The 16,668-nt window shown below is 39.8% G+C and overlaps 1 protein-coding gene across 1 annotated transcript in view; it reads left to right on the top strand.

The window, feature by feature from the left end:
* Rorb (RAR-related orphan receptor B) overlaps window positions 1-16,668 on the top strand; it is a 78,236-nt gene that overhangs the window by 7,804 nt on the left and 53,764 nt on the right. The window contains exons 2-3 of the mRNA XM_013018432.1: window positions 9,722-9,807; window positions 14,956-15,097. Coding sequence (XP_012873886.1) covers window positions 9,722-9,807; window positions 14,956-15,097 — 228 coding nt within the window. The remainder of the gene's footprint in view (window positions 1-9,721; window positions 9,808-14,955; window positions 15,098-16,668) is intronic.

Genomic DNA, 16,668 nt, shown 5'->3' with positions numbered 1-16,668 from the left:
TTAAACCACAGGACCAGTGAAAATATATAAAGTAGTTACAATAAGACATTGACAATGAATGTTAAAAATAAAACAAATACAATACATATACATCGATTGATAACCAAACAAAGATCTACAGTGAGTGTTAGAGTTCTCTGAATGGCATCCACCAAATTGGATATGTAGGACCACTCTGAACTAATGAGGTCTACTCAAATACATTCCTGATTTGATGTCAGCAGTCTCTTAGAATTGTCTGGATCTTTCTAGAACTAACTAGAACATCATAAGGACGGAAACTGAAATCTTTACCATTTATCCACTTGGGTTCACTGCTTCTGATGAAACAGAACTATAGAGGATGGAGTGTCAAAAACACCGAGGCTATCACAGACCTTTGCATTTCTGTGACCTGAAAATTCACATGTGAAGAGGTAGTTGCTTTTCATCCTGCCAGGGAAGGATGGAGCGCAAACAGAGACTTTTAACTTGGATTCTCACAGATGGTAGAGGAGACACAATGTGGAGAGATGAGGCACAACTTTGGTTACTGAGACCATCTGCACTAAAGCATTTTTTAACCAAAATAGTTATCTTTATTAGAAATTTTTACATGTGTAAATTGTGCTTCACTAAGACATTAAAAATATAATTGCTCCGTCCAGTTTTAGATATAGCTATAAAATTACAGGAAACAGAAGCTAACAAACCCAGTGTCCAGGAATGTAACCCAAACGGTGTCCAGGAACAGAATACCCGCTGGAACTTGTAAATCTGGTATGCACTTCTTACATCTCTGCAAGCAAAGCAAAAACAAAAACATAAAACATATGATGCTACAAAAAAACAGCCCCAATCCAAAAGCCAGAAAGTGGACTTCTGCTCCACTAACCACCCCTTACTGCTTTCCTGTCTGAACTAACCCCTACATTTTTAGGGTTTTTTTTTCTGTTTATATATTTGTTTGCCTTTGAAAGGAGTTTACCTGGTAGAAATATTCCTAGCTAATAGGCCACTTCATTTACTTCCCAAAGAAAGATTTAATACATCCTATCAGAGTTACCAGAGAAGACTTTCCAAAATATGTTTTCAATTGCATTCTCAAGATTCTGCTGTTTTTTTCTGATTTTTTTCACTCCAAATATGAAAAAAAAATCTGTGTTTATTTAGTTATTCCTGAAGCTTTTTAACGCAGAATGTCCTGCTCCTAGACTGATGCTCTACCTCTTCAGCCACACTCCTCATACTTTTTATTCTGGTTGTATTTGAGATAGGGTCTTGCTTTTGTGTCCAGTCTCACCTGAACTCTGATTCTCAATTAAAACTTCTTACAGTTCCTGAGATGATGGGTACAAATCACTATGCCCAGATTTTCATGGGGGAGGATGGTTTTGAGATGGAATTTAATGAGCTTTGGTTAGAACTAGCCTCAAAACACAATGCTCCTGATCTCAGCCTCCTAAAGAGCTAGGATTCACAGACATGAGCTACATCACCACATGTGGCTGAAAATTGGTAATTCTCAAAGCCTCCTTCATAAAAGCAAGTGTGTCAAATCTCCTTAGGACCACTGCTTTAAGAGGTTATAAAAAAGCCTCCTTTAGGACACCATTGCAAACAAAAAGGAAGGATAACCTCATCTCTGCCCCAATTTAAAAGGTACCCAGAATGTAAAAATGGCCAAGTGACATCAGAAGAGTTGAATTGGTGGGAATAGACAGGTGCAAGAGCACGTATAGTCAAATGCTCCTCCAAACAGAAAAGACAGATAGCATTAGTGTGGCCTTGTTTGTGATTGTTTAGGTAAATGCCCAAAAATGGGACTGCTGGGACATAGGGGAGCTCTATGTGGAGACTTTTGAGGAACCTCCATACTACTTTCCAAGGTGGTTGGACAAGTTTACACTCCCACCAACAATGCAGTAGGGTTCCCTTCTGTCCACATCCCCTCCAGCATCTGTTGTTATTAGAGTTCTTGATTATAGCCATTCTAACTGGGGTGAGGTGGTATCTCAATGTTGTTTTGATTTGCATTTCTTTTATGGCTAGGGAGATTTCTTCATGTGTCTATTGGCCATCTTTCTTTCCTCTTCAGAAAAGTTTCTCTTTAAGTCTTTAGCCCACTTATTTATTGGGCAGTTGTTTCTTTGAAGATTTGTTGTTGGGGGATTTAATTTTTTGAGTTCCAGGTATATTTTAGATATGAGACCCTTGTCGGTTGTATGGCTAGTGAAGATCTTCTACCAATCCGTGGGCTTTCTATTGATCTTGTTAGCTATGTCCTTTGCCATGCAGAAGTTCTGTAACTTCATGCAGTCCCATTTGTCCAACCTTTCTTTGATTTGTTGTGTTTCCGGGTCTCTTTTAAGAAAATTTCGGCCTGTGCCAAGGAGACCTATGGTTTCTCCTATTCCATCCTGTAATGTTTTCAAATGTCTGCTTTGACTCCGAGGTCTTTGATCCATTTGGAGTTGATTCTGGTGCAGTGTGATATATAAGGATCTAGCTTTAGTTTTCTACTAGTGATTAACCAATTTTGCCAGCACCATTTACTGAAAAGGCTCTCTTTCTTCTATTCCATTTTTTTAGTTCCCTTATCGAAGATTAAATGGCTATAGGTCATGTGGGTCCATTTCTGGGTTTTCAGATCTATTCCATTGGTCCTGAGGTCTGTTCTTGTGACAGTACCAAGCTGTTTTGATTACTATGGGTTTGTAGTAGAGTTTGAAATTTGGTATTGATATTCCTCCAGCACTATTTTTTCTGTTAAGTATTGTTTTTGCTATTCAGGGTCTTTTATTGTTCCATATGAATTTTTGGATAGCTTCTTCTATTTCCTTGAAGAATGAGGTTGGAATATTGATAGGTATCGCATTGAATTTGTAGATAGCCTTGGGAAGTATTGCCATTTTCACGATGTTGGTCCTTCCAATCCAGGAGCATGGGAGGTTTTGCCACTTTCTAAGATCTGCTTTCATTTCATTTTTCAGGTTTTTAAAGTTTTCATCACAGAGGTCCTTCATTCCTTTCATTAAGTTAACTCCTAGGTATTTTATTTTTTGAGGGGCTATTACAGAAGGAGTTGCTTTCCTGATTTCAGCTGTGTTCTTCTCATTGTTAGCATACAGAAAAGCCATTGATTTTTGAGGGTTAATTTTATACCCTGCTACTTTGCCAAAGTTTCAAATCAGCTCGAGTAATTTGGGAGTGGAGTCCGTGGGATTCTTTAATTACAAGATCATGTCATCTGCAAAGAGGGAGAGTTTTACTTCATCTTTCCCTATTTGAATCCGCTTTATGTTTGCATTTGGTTGTAAGACAAGCAGAAAAGGCCAAAAGCTATGTACATATTACCATATAAGATGATGTTAAGCGAAATGGACCCAAAATAGGGACACAAATATTTTTTTTCTTTCTTGCTATTGTTTCTAATGTATTTATAATGTACCATGTGATTTTTTTTGTTTCTTTGTATGTTCCTCCCCTACAGTATAACCCCTGTTTTCACTGTATTGATGTTGAGGCCCTGCATCTTGTTTATACACTTCTCTAATTTGGGGAGGGAAAGGGAAAAAACAAAATGCTTAAATAGGGATACAGGTTAACCTATTGTAACAAGGAAATGTACAAGACATTTCAGCGTGGGGGAGAGGGGGTAGTTGTGGAGGTGGGAGGGAAGGGATGGTAGGGGAAAAACAAAGGAGGAGGCAACAATGCTCAATAGGAAATGTACCCATGACCTTGCTCATCTAACTCTAACCCTTTTATGCAGCATTTTTAAAATAAAAAAGTACAACAAAAAGAATGGACAGATGCAGTAGCACATATATACAGTCAAACACTCTTCCAGTCAGAAAGCTACTTCAAAGTTTCCATGTTACTCCCATTTCTACCATTCCTTTAGGACATAAGGCATTTTGATGCACCAAAACGCACTTTTTCTGGCTACTTCATTGGCCTGAATTAGTTTATCTGACCTTAGCATGTCTGTAAACAGTCAAGATTTGGAGAGGCAGCCTGGTGCTGGTGGCTCACGCCTGTAATCCTAGCTACTCTGGAGGCTGAGATCTGAGGATCATGGTTCAAAGCCAGCCCGGGCAGGAGAGACTGTGAGACTCTTATCTCCAATAAACCACCAGAAAACCGGAAGTGGCGCTGTAGCTCAAGTGGTAGAGCGCTTGCCTTGAGCTGAAGAGCTGAGGGACAGCGCCCAGGCCCAGAGTTCAAGCCCCACGACCGACAAAAAAAAAAAAGATTTGGAGAGGTAGCACTGAAAATGTATACATTTGACACTGAATGTATACATTTGATACTGAAGCCTGATGATTTCAAGCGAAGTTGGATGGTGGCTCTGAGCCAGGAGGACAAATTCAACACATTGATAACTGATAAATAGCACCTGCCTGCCAAATCACAGGATTGAGAATTCGTTGCACTCCTAAGAATTTCCTTCCATTGGAAAAGTTTTATTGACTCATGTCCCTCCCTTCCCTTCCCATCTTCGTAGGTTATTTTATTATAAGCTACAACGCCCTACTATTATAAATCTTTATAATAATGACATGATGAGAATATTGTTTTAAGGAGATGGCAATACATAAATCATTGCTCTTATAAATACAAGAATTAATGGGTACAATTTTCACTATAATCTACAAATTGATTGAAATGAACTCCAGGTATTGGAAACGAAAGTTGACTTTCCATTTGCTTTTTGTTTTCTTTTCTTTTTGTCTTGTTGATTCATTTATCTGTCATTGGGAGTATAAGATAAAGCACAGAAATGGTAACACAAAGGGTGAACAAATGTAGCAATGCCACTCACTGAAAATGAGCTATACAACTTGCGGGTGGGGACAGGAGGAAAAATCTGGGAGAGAGCGAGAGAATGAGATGACATTGTCCAAAAAGAAAAGTTCTCTTTAGCTGATTATAGAACTGCTTCTGTACATCACATGAAGAAGAAAAGATCACCGATAGAAAATATATAAACAAGAAGAAGATATGAGAACTAAACAAAGGAAAATGAGCGAATCTCAAGCCAGGTCTCAAGGCTCCTCTAACTTTGTCTCTTGTGGAATGGTACATTGACACCTTCCAGAAGGCAAGCGAAAAGAGCAAGACCTTCACAGTGTCTTTCTGTTACCATCATCATCATGGCCGGAGAGGCTCCTACCACTAACTCCTCCTCTAAGATGTTCAGGTGGAAACATCTTAGACGATGTTACCAAGTCTGCATTCACTGTAAGATAATTCTACAATGCCTGCTGCGGTAGCATATTTACAATTGCTGTAAATAATTATTTACAATTGTTACCAAAAATGGATTTTAAAACTCCCAGGTATCTGTGGTATAAATTTCTACGTGGTATAGGTTTTTATGATGGTAAGCCAGAAGTTCTACAGGCCACACATCCAGTAGGAAGACATTTAGAAAACTAGAGCAAACACTAGAGCTATAATGTGTTCTGATGGTGTCCGAATTAGGGTCTAAAAAACTCTGCCTTAAAGATGTGTTCTTTAAAAATCCACAGTGTGAGCTCCAAAGTTGTAGCTCAGAAGCAGTTTTTTACTAACAGAAAAGGCAAATGACAACTACTTTCAATTACTTCAGCTTATCTTCACCTCTAATAAATCTCAAGTGATTCAGTCTACCTTCAGTAAAACTGGTCTTAAGGTTCGCAGGCTGATAACCTCTTCTCACACACAACAATATACATATTCTCTTGGAGGTGACTTCCTTCTTTTTTAAAATGCTGTTAAAGTTTTTTTTATAGCTCTTCAGGATTACATGTGGAACCAGGACTATAAATATGTATAAATGTGCAGAGGCTCTGTGGAATGCATCTTATCTCATTTATATTTCTGAAGTTGTGTAAGATAACCTTTGTGCCTTTCAAAAATATCTTCTCATACCCCAGGGGGCAAATTACCTCTATTTTCATTTCCTTTAAAGTTAGATCATTTTATAATTAAGAACTTATTGAGGCAGACTCTTCCCCTGTGCAAGCTACTCCCTGGGGAGTAATTTATGCTGAGAGATTCTGACTCGATATTATATAAGCCAAAACCTATACAATGATACTTGAAAAATTCTAGTGCGTTTCATAATAATCATAAACAATCTACTCTCTGAAAGGTAACTGCTTTTAAAAATCCATAATATACAAGCTCATGATGTAATTTGTAGGTTATTTTCAAATGACAAGATCTTTAACAAAGGAATACTAATCTGGTTTGTCATATTTCTTATCCAACAACATTAGAAAAACTGGTTAATGGTGATGATGAAGGTTGAAAAGATTTTATATCTCTACTGTTTCTAAGGCAGGTTGACATAAAATATCTATTTGATCCTCACAGATCTATGAAGCTTGTTGACAAAGTTTTACTTAAAATCCACAAAATGTATGTTCAGACATTTTTATCTTAGCAATAGCTCTCATCATTAATAGATTAACAAACAGAATCCAAGGGACCAGGGCAGGATGACATCAAGTATCACTCTTTCTCCATCCCAAAAACTTGAAATTCATGAAATCTGAAAGCTAAGCAGCTCTAAAGCAAGTAGACATATAAGTATTTTAGGTGATGATGTCTTCTGATCTTTTTTTATTGTTAGCTGCTCTGTTGCTGATCTTAGAACAGTATAGGAATTCAAAAAGTGTACTCTTGTTTTGTACAAGTCAGAGAATGGGTTACTAAGCAAACTATCAGGGAAGGGAGCTGATTTCTGGTTATCATTTCTCATGGATGCTCAAAAGTATCACCAATATTAATTCTCATTAATAATGTATGCGAAGTATACAAAACACTGGGCTTTCCCAACACCAGTGGTTTATGTCTGTAATCCTAAATGCTCAGGAGACTGAGATCTGAGGATTGTGGTTCAAAGCCAGACCAGGCAGGAAAGTTCATGAGACACTTATCTCCAAATAACCAGCTACTACTATTACAAAAAAAAAAACAGAAGTGGAGCTGTGGCTCAAGTGATAGAGCACTAACCTTGAGCATAAAAGCTCAGGGACAGCGCTCTGGACCTGAGTTTAAGCCTCAGAACTGGTACAAAAATGACAACAAGAGCACTAGGCTTCATGGTGATATTTTCATGCATTTATACAAAGTCCTTTTCTGCTCATATTCACGCCCCTTCCCCCCAGCCCATCCTGAAGTTTTTGCTTCATTTTGGAAAACTTAATATTTTATCCTAAAAGCTAAACATTATCTTTTAAAATGTAAAATAATAAGGGAAAAAGAGCATAATACCTTGTGTTTAATTATTTTTGTATATTTGTTTTGCATATCCAGTGCAAGATTAATGTACAAAGGTCTATTTTACATAAATGCTTTAGATTGGGAGACAAAAGCACGTCTAAGTACATGTCATTTTAACTACCAAAACCACTGAAATTATGGCATTTTAAATATTGTCTATAATGTTGACTTAGCCTTATCTGTCTATAGGGTTGTACATATAGGTGCCCATTAAGACATCAGAGAAAATCGCACACCTGCAAGATGGACATTCATGCCCACAACTTGCACCAATGTCCCAGCACTCTTTACAGATGCACTTTATCCTACGTCCCACACTAGAGAACTGGAAGCCATCTTCAATTCCTCATCCGTTTCCATCCTTCCTTTCCCTTCTGCTTTTGAATCATCTCTGTACACATCTTCCTCTCCCTTTGCCCAGACGTTCATTCCCTAACATCCACATTTTCTAAATAACCTGCTTACGCTACCACATTCATCACTGCATTACCCTGCTCGCTGTGTTTATTCTTATGACAAGTGAGGTGAGGTAGAATACTCCTTTGGCCTAATATCAGGAGCTCTAAAATCTGACATCATTCATGCTACCCAAATTTTCATTATCACCCTGTTGCTGTACGATGACAAGTCATGATCATTCTTTATCACTCAGGCCCTTTGTTTTTCCCTCCAATTTTAACCAAATCCCAGACAATTTTCAAAATGAAATGGCTTCATCATCAAGAGTTCCAACCTAATACTTGGTACCCACCGAAATAGCTTTCTTTTTTATTTATCCATTTAAGTTCTCTTTAGTAATTGGATGATTAGAATTATGATCATATCTTTCTCTGTCCCCTTAGCCATCAGTAACTTAGTGGACAGACAGAGCATGCTGGCTAAATGTCAGGCTGATTCATTATTGACATTCTTAGTATTCAGCCACATCATGTGTAAAGTCATCAGGTACCCATGTCCTAGCATTGTTTTATTGACATATTTAAATATTGTTGAGATAGGCCATGTGAGCTTTATTTACATAATTAAAATATTGCTGAGCTAAGGCCACATCAGACTCCTAGTAATTTAATATTTCAAGTGCAATATAAGAAATCTAAATCTCTGGGAAAGAGTGCGGGAAGGGGAGACATTATCAAAAAGCTAAATTTACCCCTATGTAACTGTAACCCCTCTGTACATCACCTTTATAATAACTTCTTTAAAATTTAATTTGTAATAACTCGTTTTAAATTTTAAAGAAATCTAGAGCTGTGTCTTTGAGAATTTTATTGTAAAGATGCTATACAGAGGGGTTGCAGTTACATGAGTAATGAGTACTTTTTTTTTTTTTTTGTCAGTCATGGGGCCTGAACTCTGGGCCTGGGTGCTGTCCCTCAGCTCTTCAGCTCAAGGCTAGCGCTCTACCACTTTAGCCATAGCACCACTTCCAGCTTTTTCTGTTTATGTGGCGCTGAGAAATCGAACCCAGGGCCTCATGCATGCAAGGCAAGCGCTCTACCACTGAGCCACCTTGCCAGCCCCTACATTTCTTGTCTAGCATTGTTACCCCCTCCTCTGTTTTTCTCCTACTATCCTCCCCCCCCAAGTTGTAAAGTTCATTTCCAACACAGTGTCTTGTGGGTATCATTACAATGGGTCATCTTGTGTCCTTGTTTCAGCATTTTGTTATTCTCCTTCTCCTCCCCAAATTAGATACATGTATATACAAGATTCAGGGTACCAAAATCAAATACAGTGACAACAGGGGATATACCATAGAGGGAAGAACACACAAAAGAAACAAAAAAAATCACATAGTGCATTAACAACACCAAAGAGAAACAAACCTCTTGGGGAATTTGCTTATGACATTATTTTAAGGTCAATTTTACAAAGGAAACAAACAGGGCAGGGGTATGGCTCAAGTGGTAGAGTGCCGGCCTAACCATCACAAGACCCTGAGTTCAAGTCCCAGTACTGCCAAGTAAATTAAAACTGGAAACACAACTTTAGAAAACGTTCTGCTTTCTCGTCATGTTATTTCTTTGGTATGAGAATAATGATGGCGAATGAATGTTTTCTCATGTTGAAGATGCGTGGGAAAGCCATTAAGTAAACAACGTGTGAAGTCACTTATAACCCTAGCTATTCAGTAGGCTGAGATCTGAGGATGGCGGTTCGAGCCCAGCTGGAGCAGGAAAGTCCTATGAGACTAAAAAAGCTGGAACGAGGCCTGTATCACAAGTAGTAGGGTATTAGCCTGGTGAACAAAAGATGCTCAGGGTCAGTGCCCAGGCCCTGAGTTCAAGCTCCAGGACTGGTACGCATACACACACACACACACACACACACACACACACACACACACACACAGAGCAATGGGTGGCATCCTCAAACACAAACGTAGCATGGATGAGCGGGGAGGGCAAAAGCAAGAAAAAGAAGACAACGTCGTAAATGCTGAATGTCTGTTTTCCCCTTTCAGCACAAATTGAAGTCATACCATGCAAAATTTGTGGCGATAAATCCTCCGGGATTCACTACGGCGTTATCACGTGCGAAGGTTGCAAGGTAGGGACTTGCCCTGCGTTGTCCTGTGTTGGCTGGGGTGACAGTGCTCCCCCAGGGGGGTGGCTGGGAAGAAGCTGCTGTGGGGTGCTTGTGCCCGCTGCTGACAAACAGAAATTCTGCCTGGTGGGAGAGGTGATTTTTCCCCTTCTTTTGCCTTGTATCTGCTTGTTGGTTTGTTTTATGGGGTGGGAGGATTGTTGTTTTAATGTCTGTCTGAGCTGGTTGGCAGATTCTGAAGAGGGACTGTCTATTTAAAGGGTTGAATTATTCACATTCATACAGATATAAACTCCTGACGCTTGCTGTTCTTTTTTGTGGGTTGGTTTTTTTTTTTTTTTTTGCAGTATCATCTTGAGTAAATCCTATGCACTCATAATAGAACTAAAGGTTAAAATCAAGGTTATAAATTCCAGGGCAGATATTTGTGTATCTGCTTGAAGAACAGGACATCCCGGTGATGGCTGAAATATACATAGCCATCCTTTTGTTCTCCAGGAAGCACAGGATGCTAAAAGTAGATCACAACATCCTTAATGCCATTCCAAGTCATCGAGCCCAGTCTCTTCATTTCTCTATGACGTCCTGAGATTGATGTCATTGATGGAGATAGTAAAGAGCCGACTGAAACCACAGTGGTTTTCACACTCGGTTCAATGTTCCCCACAGGCAGATGCCATCAACCCAATGTCAAGCTCATGCGTCTGAGCAAAGACCACTGGAAACACGGAGCTCAGGGAATAGCCCTTTGTCATAGACCTAGCCCCAAATAAGACACGTCTGAAATTCAGCAGGCAGTTTGTAAAAACTGTGCTTAGAGGGGAAAGAGCAAGAGTCTACATCTCAGGGGAAAATCAGAACAGCTCACCAAGGAATAGCAGCTCTCATCCGGGAGGACCTTGGTGACTTGCTTGGCAAAGTTATTGGCAGGCGTGATCATACTTTTGGTCAAATGTAAGAAAAGTGAATCCTTAATTTAAGGTCAGTTAACTGAAGGAGATTGAGTGTGGTTGTTCTAGGATCCCATCTTGTTTGTTTGTTTGTATGTATGTCTGTTTGTTTTTAATGAGACAAGGGGTGTCACTTTGTAGTCAAGTTGTCCTGAAACTTACTGTGTAAAAATTAGGCAGAAGCTATTCAAGGATAATTGGGGGTGGGGGGCGTAGCTAGTGCTGGCGATTGAATCACGAAGGTGATTCAACCTTGTGCACACTAAGCAAGTACTCTACAGTTAAACTACATTCTCAGTCCTTACAATCCAATGTTGATCTTAAGATGCTTTTAAGAGTAAATGAGATACAGTATCTGTCAGGTAGTATTTAACTATGTCTTCATAAAAGTCTTAAGAACCAAGTATGACTCCTAAATTGAAACTGGACAGAAAAGCAAAGTGAAAGAATAAGACTAAAAGTGAAGGGAGAGAAAGATCCACTCACCAGCCTGCTTAAGAAACAGTTTCTGATTGTCCGTATGAGGGTGTCATGGGATGCCCCTTGCAGTCTTTCCTTTCCCACAGACCTGTAATTAAGAACTGCACACTGCCAGACACCAGTGGTGCACACCTGCAGTCCTAGAGACTTAAGAGGCTGAGAACCGGAGGATCAATGTTTGAGGTAACCCTGGCAGAAAAGTCTGTGAGACTTTTATCTCCAGAACCACCAGCAAAAAGCAGAGCTGGAAGTGTCACTCAAGTGGTAGAGTAGAGCCAGTAGAGCAACCAAGACAAGTAAGAACACAACACCCTCATTTCAAACCCAAATACCAGGGAAACAAAAAAAGACAAGAAGTAAAACCATGTGTTATCCACCTTCGTGTGGTTGTTTCTGACTCATCAAGAAGAAACAACAAAGCAAAAGCAGAATTAAAATCAATATGACAATATCCATTCAATGTTAATTAAACATTAATTAAATAAATAAAGGCAGGTGTAGAAAAATGGTTTTCCTCATAGACCCTTGTCCCTTTGGAATCAGAACAACTTTGATCAGGCTCTGCAATTTCAAGAGTGGTAATCTAGTTGACATCATATGCACTAGAAATGGAGGGAGTGTTTGTTTGGGGGTTGTTTTGTTTTGTTTTAGTAGTGAGGCTTGAACTCAGGGCCTGGGTATTGTCCCTGAACTCTTGCTTTCAAGGTTAGCACTCTACCACCTTGAGCCACAGCGTCACATCCGGTTTTTGGGTGGTTCATTGGAGATAAAAGTCTCATGGACTTTCCTGCCTAGGCTGGCTTTGAACCACGATCCTCATATCTCAGTCTCCTGAGTTGCTAGGCTTACAGACATAATCCATGGCCTCCTAGCTTTAGAAACAAGATATAATACCAAAGCAGAACTATTTGGTGCTTCTTTACATAACCTCTAGTTGAAACATGTCTTATTCCAAAACATGCGTCCATCTTTATGTTAAGGAGAAAATATTTGAAATAGTGATTTGCAAGATTTAAATGCTGGACAAAAATAACAGAACATATTAATAGCTGAAGACAAGTGTGATCCTTTCCGTTTAAAAGAAAGGACCACTACTAGAAATTCTGCTGTGATGCTGTAGACCACTCTGAGGTTTTAGTCAAAACAACTATTTCCTACTGCTCTTGTTTATTTCACAGACAAATCCCACATTTTAGAATATGATACATTTTCTCCAATAAAAAAAAATCTCCTTCGAGAAATCTCCTTCAGTATTAGCTATTCATGTCAGCACATTCTAGATCAACCTCTGCATTTTCATAATAGTTTTTGAATCAACATACGCAACCCATTTTCAATAATGCCAATTCAGTTCATACACATCTTCAAGGCCTATTTATTCAATAAAATGTGAAACAGAATATCTTGCTCATGCCAAAAACTACGTGCAATATGGAGCAACAGATAAGATAAGCAAGAAATGACTCAGAAGTAATATCACATTGGTCTTAAGTTAGGGCTTGTAGTTGGGACTTCACTTGAATCTTTTCCTGCCAAATCTTGTGCTCAAGTGAATGATAGCATTCAAAGATTAAAAACTAGCCAGTTCTTTCTTTTTAAAATTTTTATTGTAAAGATACTGTACAGAATGGTTATAGTTACATGAGTAACTATCGAGCATTGTTAACCTCCTCCTTTGTTTTTCCCCTACCATCCCTTCCCTCCCCACCTCCCCAACTCCTCACCCCCGCTCAAAGTTGAAAATTTTGTTTTCAACACACTGTCTTGTACTGTCATTGTTACAATGGGTCAGCCTGTGTCCTTGTTTCAGCATTTTGTTATTTCCCTTCCCCTCCCCAAATTTGAAAGTTATATATACAAGATGCAGGGCATCAAATACAGTGACAAAGGGGTTATACCATAGAGGGAAGAACATACCAAAGAAACAAAAAAAGTTCTTTCTTACAACATAATTTTCAAATTCTCTTCACTCTAACAGTTTTCATGGTTTAACTTCAACCCCAGGGGCTTATACGAGGTCTCTATTTTAAGGGGCTCCATGAGTCCAGTTAAACTGAACAGTTACCCATTCTGCCATCACTGGTCCAAGTGAATTACCAGTACACATGGAACAGGGAACTGAAGCTGCTTCCTGCTGAATGGTGTTGGGCTTGACAAAATCCAGGGGGCTGTTCGCTCTCTGAGGGATCCCAGGCCATGGGGCCATTGCCAGGGCTCATTCCAGTCCAGCAAAACCATCTTCACAGTGCCAAAGTCCAGCCACATTGTAGTCCAAGACCGAAGGAGAATCAGTACATCAATCCTGTCGCTCTTCCAACTATTGCTACTTTTGTATTTGTATCCGATTTTAACACATTATGTTGGAATACTATTTTTACTGAGTATCAAAAAATATTTATTGAAGCCAGCTGGGACAGGAAACTCGTGAGACATTTCAATTTATCACCAAAAGGCTGTGGCTCAAATGATAGAGTGCTAGCCTTGAGCACAAAGGGACAGCACTTGGGCCCTGATTTCAAGACCCAGGACAGCTACCCAACAACAACAACAATAATAATAATAATAGATGGTAAATCCAATGAATTTTGGTTCAAGTGAGCTTTAGTTAAATGTTTCCAATTTAAGAGCGGTATATGGTCCATCACAGTTCATCTTGTACCAGGACCAAGCAGAAAATGTTTGTTTTGGTTTTACATTTGTTGTTATTGTTGTTAAAAAAGTCGCATTACATTTTTAATTACTCAGTGATGTAGTTGATTTAAAGATACCTCCTTTGGTTTACAAAGCAACTTCTAGATATAACTAACCACACTGACTTTTTTTTCAAATGGAGGAAAAAGCATCCTAGAAACTAGGAAGGCTGGGCACCAGTGGCTCACACCTGTAATCCTAGCTACTCAGCAGGCTGAGATCTGAGGATCATGGTTCAAAGCCAGCCTGGGCAAGAAAGTCTGTAAGACTCTTATCTCCAATAGCCACCAGAGAACTACAGGTGGCACTGTGACTCAAGTTGAAGAGTGCTCACCTTGAGCTGAAGAGCTCAGGGACAGCGTACAGGTCCAGAGTTCAAGCCCCAAGACTGACAAAAAAAAAGAGAGAAAAGAAAGAAAGAAAGAGAGAGAGAGGTTAGGAGGGAGGAAGGAAGGGAGAGAGGAAGGAAGGAAGGGAGAGAGGAAGGAAGGAAGGGAGAGAGGAAGGAAGGAAGGGAGAGAGGAAGGAAGGAAGGAAGGAAGGAAGGAAGGGAGATTAGGAAGGCAGTAGCTCATATCAAGCACTCACCCTTCAATGATTAAACCCTCGGTACCTCAGCACCTGGTCCTTGTCATGGTCAAGTTTCATCACATTTAGTTTCCCAGTGGCACATTTCTTTGTCACTCCTCTACCCACCCCCCTCCCCACCTTACCCCCTGCTACTGCTCTCTGGAGCAGAAACTTTGTTTTCTCTGCCAAGATCAGCATAGTCCATAATGTTTGCAATAGATATTCATACAAATGCATAAATGCATGCATGCAGGCATGCATGCATGAATGAATGAATGAATGAACAACACCATCACACCTCTTCAATAGTATTTATTTCCCACACAGGAATATCTGTGACATATTCACAGAACTGTGAAAATTCCCCTCAGTTATGTTCACTCCAGAAAATGTAACATGGGTGTACGTTCACATTTCCCTTCTTATGAGCCTTTCTCTCGCCTTCTCTTGTTCCCTGTAGGGTTTCTTTAGGAGGAGCCAACAGAATAATGCCTCTTATTCCTGCCCAAGGCAGAGAAACTGTTTGATTGACAGAACCAACAGAAACCGTTGCCAACACTGCCGACTGCAGAAGTGTCTTGCTCTAGGAATGTCGAGAGATGGTGAGCCATTGCCTTCCACTCCTTACTTTAGCATTTCCACATGGATGCGTCTTCACGAGAGATTATTGCAGCACTGGAAGAAGTTTAAATGTGGGAATTTGGGATCCCAAGAAGGGGGGCGGGGAAGAAAAAGCACACCATGCTGGCGCAGTGAATTAAGAAGGAAAGTAAGGACAAAGGAAAGGGAGCGTTGTCTAAGACCTAAAAAGAAAAGGGGCAGGTTAAAAGTGAGAGTCTCTTCGCGTGTCCTTGGGATGGGAGACTTGCAGAGCTAAACCCAGAAAGGGACAGGCAAATGGGTCCTTCACCTGGAGGGGTCTGACTGGTTGGTACATGGTTGCTTCATGCATACTAAAACAGACTGTGGGTCTATAGGAGGCTCAGAAGTTCAGCTGGTTAGTCCCAGATGCGCACACAAAGACCTGGACTATTCTGAGTCATATTGAAGCTTACAAAGGAGTCCACATCTTAGAAGGTTTGTGTAGGTGGTACTCCTCAGCATGTGACGCAAGTCTGCATTCCTCCTTTATGCCCAACCAAATTGGGTGGCCTGGATTCCCAACCCAATTTCTCCCATGAATGAAAGAAGCTGAATAAACTCAAGATGAACACATAACGTCCCCTGGCTTCTCTTCCATCCTTAGCCGCCCACATACGTTCATTCTTTCCTAACTCACCTCCAGCACCAGCTCTCCTATAGCAGATTATAGACTAGCCCTGAGTCTGGGGACATTTCCGTCTTGTTTCCACTGAACCTGGAAGGGCTGATTATAAGCAGGCAACTAAGTAGTTGCTGAATGAACCCAGAGTCAGAGATACAAACCAGGCCCCTGATTTTCACCAATCAGAGCATTCTCTACCCCCAATCACATTCCCACGACCGAAGGTGAACTTCAAAATAATACAATTTTTTTAAAAGAAAGAAAATTCCAAGATTAAAAAAAAATAATCAGCATACCTTGTTTTTGGATATATGTTTCTAATGAATTAGAAGGCTTTTTTAACCTTTTGCTCTATGCCTAATCAACCTAAATTTGTTTTGCATTTAAATACACTTGTAACAAACATAACTCACTTCAAAACAGTGAGTAGGAAATAGTCTGGCCTTGAGACCTTTAGGGTTGAAGTCACTTCCAAAGCTACAGAGATCAAGTTTTCAAACTTTTCCTAGTAACTATTATTTTCACTGCTTCTTTGGAGCTCACTCATTACCTAGATGTGTTCTTGGAGTAAAGTTATAGTGTTTACACACTACTATAGTGTTTAAACATTAAAGTTGAATGTTCTTCAACATGAAAAAGAAAGTAGAAGGGAGCTAAGTCGTTCTCTGGAGTCAGTGAAAATCTTTGGGAGGAGGTATATTTATCTTTATGAAGTATATTAATTGAAGGTATCTGAAAAGCCTTATGTACCATCATGCAAAGAGATAAGCCATTTTGTGTCTTTATTTTTGTTACTTCTTCCTACAATTAAGAAACATCTCGGGGCTGGGAAGGTGGCTCAGTGGTAGAGCGCTTGCCTTGCATGCATGAGGCCCTGGGTTCGGTTCCTTAGCACCACATAAGCAAAAA

This window comes from Dipodomys ordii, unplaced genomic scaffold (genome assembly GCF_000151885.1).
Source record: "Dipodomys ordii isolate 6190 unplaced genomic scaffold, Dord_2.0 Scaffold40, whole genome shotgun sequence".
Lineage (NCBI taxonomy): Eukaryota > Metazoa > Chordata > Mammalia > Rodentia > Heteromyidae > Dipodomys > Dipodomys ordii.
Note: the sequence above shows the minus strand (reverse complement) of the source record. Positions and strands in the feature narration are given on the sequence as shown.